At 43.9% G+C, this 7,515-nt stretch overlaps 2 protein-coding genes across 2 annotated transcripts; one reads left to right on the plus strand and one right to left on the minus strand.

Moving 5' to 3' along the window:
• Positions 1–90: 90 nt before the first annotated feature.
• On the plus strand, positions 91–4,246 carry LOC119330883 (cystathionine beta-lyase, chloroplastic-like). Its single transcript, XM_037604011.1, has 12 exons — positions 91–408; positions 656–768; positions 1,627–1,697; positions 1,792–1,883; positions 1,976–2,063; positions 2,152–2,263; positions 2,385–2,481; positions 2,580–2,661; positions 3,009–3,126; positions 3,294–3,401; positions 3,514–3,616; positions 3,820–4,246. The coding sequence occupies exons 1-12, from the start codon at positions 147–149 to the stop codon at positions 3,993–3,995; spliced, it is 1,422 nt and encodes a 473-aa protein (XP_037459908.1). The 5' UTR covers positions 91–146; the 3' UTR covers positions 3,996–4,246.
• Positions 4,247–4,970: 724 nt separating this feature from the next.
• On the minus strand, positions 4,971–6,308 carry LOC119333192 (protein STRICTOSIDINE SYNTHASE-LIKE 10-like). Its single transcript, XM_037606176.1, has one exon. It carries the CDS (start codon positions 6,306–6,308, stop codon positions 4,971–4,973), a length of 1,338 nt encoding a protein of 445 aa, XP_037462073.1.
• Positions 6,309–7,515: the final 1,207 nt, after the last annotated feature.

A 7,515-nucleotide genomic window follows, 5' to 3' on the forward strand; every position in this document is an offset into this window, starting at 1 on the left:
AGTGAATCTAGACGCGATACCCAATTCCGCAAAAGCATCAACGATCCGTTCCACTGACCACAATACCCCACCCGTCAGCCCTCCCCCAACCCGGTGCCACTTCGCTATCAAACCCACTCCCTCCCGCTTCCCCACTCCGTCCAACCATGGCCGCCGCCGCCGCCGCCGCCACCCCTACCGCCCGCCTCTTCCTCCTCCACTCCAACCCGCCCTCCTCCCTCCCGTGCCCGAACCCCAGCCCCAGCTCCGCCCAGGCGCCCCGCCTCGCCCACCCGCGCCTCGCGCTCTCCCACCGCATGGCGGCGGCACCAGCGGCGATCGCCGGGCCCTCCGGCGACTCCGAGCGCGACCTGAGCGCGTCCGCGGTATCGGTAGAGGCATTTGGGGCCGTCGAATCCTCGGGCGATGGTGGGTTTGAGCGGGTTTAGCTTGAATTTGTACTCCCTCCGTTCCTAAATATTTGTCTTTTTAGAGATTTCAACGAGTGAATACATGGAGCAAAACGAGTGAGTCTACACTCTAAAATATGTCTATATACATCAGTATATGGTAGTCCATTTGAAATCTCTAAAAAGACATATTTAGGAACGGAGGGAGTGGGGCTTTGTGCTTGTTCTGGTGGAATTAGTGTGTGATGTTTGTCTTCTTGGTGTAGGTTTGGGGAGGAAGGAGCCGAGCGTGGCGACGATACTGACCAGCTTTGAGAATTCGTTCGACAATTATGGGGCTCTCAGCACGCCGCTGTACCAGACGGCCACCTTCAAGCAGGTAACTAGGGTTGCCAACAGACGGTGGCATCTGGCAACTGTGTAGAAGTAAATTCCACCAATGCATTCTCAATGTGCTTTATTGCTGTTTGAGAGCACATTGTTACTCCCTCCGTTCCGAATTACTTGTCTTAGATTTGTCTAGATACGGAGGTATCTAGCACTAAAATGAGTCTAGATACATCCGTATCTAGACAAATCCAAGAGAAGTAATTCGGAACGGATACATCCGTATCTAGACAAATCCAAGACAAGTAATTCGGAACGGAGGGAGTACTAGTTATGATGACGATATTTCATAGTAGTAGGCGGCGGCGGTGGTGCCAAGCCTAATCGGTTGGCAGTTTAGGGGTTTAGTTCCTTTCTATCGTTTGGAATTGAGTTCTCAAGCATGTCTGGAACCTTTTGGTTGGTTGCAATAGTTTGATTGTTAATCATTTTGTAAGACAAATCTCAATCGCCTGGAAGTCTGAAGAATTCTAGTAGACTAGACTAGAGGAGACATTGTGCTTAAATGTTACCCACCATGTATACCGGTTGCTAAAATTTTAGTTGGCAAACCGAATTACCTAGTTGTAGTAATTCATCGTATCTTATCTTGATTTTGTTATTACATCTTTTTCTTGTTTGTCCCTCAACAATACTACGGTCTAATTACTGAATGAACTTGACACATTTTCCTTATCATCATATTTTTATTTATATAGGAATTGTAGTATGAAAATATCACTACTGTTAAATTGTCTTGGAACAGTTGTTATTCGGTTTGACTGAAGAACTATAGTGTATACCTAGTTTAGTCTGGCCCATAGTTTGCACCCTTGTTCCTAGTAGCTTACCCCTAAATGTTACTTTCCAGCCTTCAGCAACAGTTAATGGACCTTATGATTATACTAGGAGTGGCAACCCTACTCGTGATGTTCTCCAGAGGTCACTCTCAGTCTACTGCTTATTTTTATTTACTGTATGCAGTGTAAATATGTGCATTGTTCAGTGGTATTGATAAATTTTATCACACATTCAGCCTTATGGCTAAGCTCGAGAAGGCAGACCAAGCATTCTGCTTCACTAGTGGGATGGCATCACTGGCTGCAGTAACACACCTCCTTCAGGCTGGTAAGTAGCTGACATTTACTTTCTTACGATCGTGTTTCAGATTATCATTGTATGCACTTAATGAATTCATTGGCCAAACGCACAATTCTTAGGACAAGAAATAGTTGCTGGAGAGGACATATATGGTGGCTCTGATCGTCTGCTCTCACAAGTTGTCCCAAGAAATGGAATTGTAGTAAAGTTAGTTCTTCCTTTCTTTAGTGGAACCATTCTCTTGCTGTTTTTTTCTCGCCCACTTACAAGTATCATATGCATTGTGACATGATAGACGGGTCGATACAACTAAAATTAACGACGTGACTGCTGCAATCGGACCCTTGACTAGACTAGTTTGGCTTGAAAGTCCCACCAATCCTCGTCAACAAATTACTGATATAAAGGTAATAGTGTTGATGTATGCATTTCAATTATCATGAAGAATGCATATAAAGATTTGATTAATCCAGATACACACTCTTAGATAACATTCTTACCCTCTCCAGTGTTTTTTGTACTTCACAGAAAATCTCAGAGATAGCTCATTCTCATGGTGCTCTTGTTTTGGTGGACAACAGTATCATGTCTCCAGTGCTATCCCGGTCTATAGAACTTGGAGCAGGTATAGAATCATTTAAGCACTTAACTGAAAACAACATCATATCATCTCATGCATATTATTTTAGTCTAATTCACGACAATCTATTGTCGTATGTGTAGATATTGTGATGCACTCAGCTACCAAATTTATAGCTGGACACAGTGATCTTATGGCTGGAATTCTTGCTGTAAAGGGTGAAAGGTCTGTTCTATGGGTCATCTTTGTCATCACTAATAACCACGCTGCCTCTTTTGAATGATAAATATTTTTCATCCTTGAATGTTTGTATAATATAATCATAGTTACGTGTCTGTGTCTCCTGGTAAACTCTACTTCTTGCTACCATTTTGTTTTCAAATAAACTCTGTATTACCTGTTCCCTGTTAATTACTGTGTGACATGAATGCTTCTGAGCTGCTGGCTTAAACACTAACAGGCTGTTTCTCTGTTTCTTACTGAATATGGCTACTAAATGCTCCTTCAAATTTATAGAGTTAATTGAAATAGCTATGATCTCTCAAATTAATACGTGTTCCAACTGCTAACAGCTTGGCTAAGGAGATTGCATTTCTACAAAACGCTGAAGGTTCTGGTTTGGCACCTTTTGATTGTTGGCTTTGCTTGAGAGGGATCAAAACCATGGCCTTACGGGTGGAAAAGCAACAGGTGGAACTTTGTTGTGATAAAATAACTTGTTTGCTGAACTACATATTGGTTTTTGAAATTTTTTGAGGGCTTCATAAAATGCTGCTAGCAACTTCGTATAGTTCTGATTCATTTCATTTGTTATGGACATTTTCTTAGGACGCTGATGTTGACTTTATTATTGGTAGGATAATGCCCAGAAGATTGCTGAATTCTTAGCTTCTCATCCAAGGGTCAAGCAAGTGAATTATGCTGGACTTCCTGATCATCCTGGCCGATCTTTACACTACTCTCAGGTGCTTACCGGTTTTCATGTTGGCTGCATTAAGCAGCTTTAGTGATTCTCCAGCCTTCAGGTCTTCCAGAACACTTTCTAATATGTTGTTCTTGCATTTGCTTCTTGTGCAGGCAAAGGGAGCGGGCTCTGTCCTCAGTTTCCAAACTGGTTCATTGTCTCTCTCAAAGCATGTTGTTGAGACGACCAAATACTTCAACGTAACAGTTAGCTTCGGTAAGCATTCTTTTGTACCTGCACGCCTCCACCCTCCTTCCAGGAATCACCTTACTACTGTATCCATTTTATCACCCAACATACTCCATTTAGAAAACCTCTACAAAGCTGATCCATTATCATACTAGTTTCTTCGAGGATTAGTTTCAGAGCCTTGTGCAGTTTTGCTCATTCTTGCTCACTGAATCTACATGCCGATGCAGGAAGTGTGAAGTCACTCATAAGCTTGCCCTGCTTCATGTCGCACGCGAGCATCCCTTCCTCGGTGCGAGAGGAACGTGGGTTGACTGATGATCTAGTACGGATATCGGTGGGCATTGAGGACGTGGATGACCTCATAGCTGATCTTGATTACGCGCTCAGGTCTGGTCCAGCATAGATCATACAAAATCTGGACTACGGCGCTTCGGGTTCTAGTTAATCAAGTTGTAGATGTGATATGCATTGGTGATTCATTTGTTAAGCTGCAACAGTAATAATAAACTTCTGCATGAGTATTTTCTGAAATGACAAGCCCGCGACTGTATGTGTTGTTCGTCACAGGCTTCAACAGAAAAACCCTGAGGCCAACTGACAAGTAACAACATGCATAAACTTCACAACATCAAAACTTGGTTCTGCCCATGTTCATTTTTCTTGGCTGCCATTGTGACGGCTTTGTAGCTCAAGTAGGAAGGACTGACATGACTGTTGGTTGATGGGGAGCAAAGGAGTGTGTAGTTGGTTCGTCGGATTGACCCGCGTAGGCGCTTGTGTATTTTGTATATGGTGTTTTTCGTCTGTGCAGGTGAGTGTGTATACATCTGGAGACTGGATTGTTCATGGTCATTGGTGTGCCGATGAAGAATAATGTGACCATCCTTTTGTAGTGTATCAAAGAACTGTGATGTTCTTGTGCAACATGTTTTGCCTCGTGTTCTCTGTGAACTGACTTGACTGACTTTTCTTGATCTGAATGAAATCGCGTACGAATATGATTTTCAGTTGGCCGCAGTTGATTTCTCTTACCAAATCCTTTTCCTTTTGTATAAGATTGGATTGTTTTCGTTTTTGTGAGTATTAGCTTGCAACCTCTCTAGACCGTCCTATTTGTGCGAGCAATTTATTTCACAACAATGCTAGTGCCTTTTGTGTCTTTGGCTCTTTGCAACATGCAACTGTACTTTCCTAAAGATAATTTGATACATTATACTAAAAAATACATCATCATTGTCCAACAGAAATCTCCACTTAACAACAGAAAGCTTGACTTAACAAAATAGATTTTACAACTAAAATACGTCAAAACAATAAAATAATAACATTAATAAAGAGAGTAAGTTCTACAAAGATCCTTAATATCTAATTGACCTATCTATTTGCGCGTGACTACGGACACATAGTGAAGTTCGACGGATCCCATGAACAACCTGCCACCTTTCCTCTCCACCACCTCGGTCGGCCTCACGCCCTTGGGTCCCCGCATCTCCTCAATTATTTTTCCGTCCGCATCGATCCTCAATGCTAGCAGGTGGCTATCAATGCCAAAGGGGAGCTCAGCCTTCTCACGGTGTAGTGCCACCCAGTATCCTCCTTTCTTGTCGGGCCTCACATTGTCTGGATAGCCAGGGAGGTCGGCGAATAGCTCCATGGTGCCCGCCTTGGAGCCCTTGATCCAGTATCGTAGCAGTTTACACGGCCCGGTCGATGAGATGATTAGATGTGTTCGATCAGCGCTGATGGCGAGGCCATTGGGGTAAGTGATGTCGGGCTGGAGCACGCCGGCCTTTCCTGTCCGTGGGTCATACCTTAGTAGCCGACCAGTCGAGTCTCCTGTTCTTGTCACCATCTCATGTTGTGACCTATTGTAGTTCCTGGAGCTGTCGGTGAAGTAGACCTCGCCGGTTACCTGGTCGATGTCCACCCCGTTGGTGAAGCGGAGAGGTACGCCATCAACCTCCGTGACAAGCACAGTTGCCTCCCCGCCGCCTGGCGCGACCCGCATGAGCCCCTTGTAGGCGTCGGCAATGTACAGGTACCCAGACTTGAGGTGGAACCGCAGACCGAGCGGCCGGCCGCAGTGGCCCTCGGTGACAGTCTCCGGGCGAAGGCGAGACGCCGTGCACGCCTCGCTGCTGTAGTCGGGGTTGTAGGTGTACGTTGACCAGCCGAGCTTGTGGCCGTTCCACTTCAGGACGCGGCCGTCGGACACGCCGCTGTACGGGCCGTGGCCTTTGGCGTCGAAGGCGACGCTCTCCGGGCCGCGCAGCAGTCCGCGTGGCAGCGGCAGGTGGCGCGTCCGCGTGGTGTCGATGCTGGGGACGTTGGCGGCGGCGGCGGTGCTAGGCAAGAAGAGCAGGAGCAGCACGGCTAGCGAGATCCCTCCTGCCGCTCGCCATTGTTGACTTGCTTCGCTAGCTGTTTCGAGAGCTTGTGTTTCTTTGATCGGACGTGTTGTGTGGTGTTGGCTCGATGGGGTGCCTCTGTTCTTATATAAACGCTGGAGGGGTCCGAGTCCCGGCAAGAGTCGGCCGTCCTCCTCGGCGACGGCGAGAGTACGAGTCCCTATCCGTGTCCTCGACTTATTCCGATTCTCGACCTGGTCCTTGCGAACACCGGCGATCTGGCTGCCTCGGTGCTGCTTTTTGTCCGTGTTTTTTTTCCTTTTTTCTCGTTGATGGAATTTTCTAACACAAAGTTTATCATCTTTCATGTTGAAGAAAATTGTTAAAATTTAACACAAAGCTTATTATTTTTGTTTTCAAAATGTTAAAATGTTTCATGGGCTGCATAGTAGAATAGTACTATATATTAAGTTCTTGGTATCTACTAAACATTTTTCGTATGTGAATAATATTTTAAAACTTGTGTGAACGTTTTGCTTGGCACACATTTATATTTTGTTCAAACTTGCATGGACACTTTTTTTTAAAGATGGTAGAACACATTTATCTCATGCAAAACACTTTATCTACTGAAACGGTTTTTTGAATTTACTTGAACAACTGTTGAACACACATGAACATTTTACTTCACACGCATGAACAACTTTCATAACTGATGCCGTGATACTTCAAAGATATTCATTTGCAAAAAACATATCTCAAAATCATTCATAATGATGTAAAATTCAGAATATTTTAACAAGCGTCATGAACATTTTTTAAATACATTAACATATTACATGCGCAGCAGAATATATTTTGAGGTATTTTGTTACACACTAACAATTTCTCTCCTATAAATTGTTTTGAGGAAAATTGCGTCAACATTTTATTTGGCATGCATGTATATTTTATTAAATTAACGACGTGGCTGCTGCAATTGGACCCTTGACTAGACTAGTTTGGCTTGAAAGTCCCACCAATCCTCGTCAACAAATTATTGATATAAAGGTAATAGTGTTGATGTATGCATTTCAATTATCATGAAGAATGTATATAAAGATTTGATTAATCCAGATACACACTCTTAGGTAACATTCTTACCCTCTCCAGTGTTTTTTGTACTTCACAGAAAATCTCAGAGATAGCTCATTCTCATGGTGCTCTTGTTTTGGTGGACAACAGTATCATGTCTCCAGTGCTATCCCGGCCTATAGAACTTGGAGCAGGTATAGAATCATTTAATCACTTAACTAAAAACAACACCATATCATCTCATGCATATTTTTATAGCAAGCCATGTGCATGAAGGGTTTTAATGGGGCATGGAGGAATCATGTGGATTTTTTTGTCCAGAAAGGTAGTGTCGGAATTAAGGTGAATGATGGCATTGGTCATTACTTTCAAACACATAAAGGCCTAAGACAAGGAGACCCGATGTCTCCTATTCCGTTCAACATTGTGGCAGACATGTTGACAGTTCTCATAGGTCAGACCAAGGAGAAAGGCCTAGTAGGTGGTCTTGTTCCCCATTTG

The sequence above is a fragment of the Triticum dicoccoides genome, chromosome 7A, assembly GCF_002162155.2.
Source record: "Triticum dicoccoides isolate Atlit2015 ecotype Zavitan chromosome 7A, WEW_v2.0, whole genome shotgun sequence".
NCBI classification, from domain to species: domain Eukaryota; kingdom Viridiplantae; phylum Streptophyta; class Magnoliopsida; order Poales; family Poaceae; genus Triticum; species Triticum dicoccoides.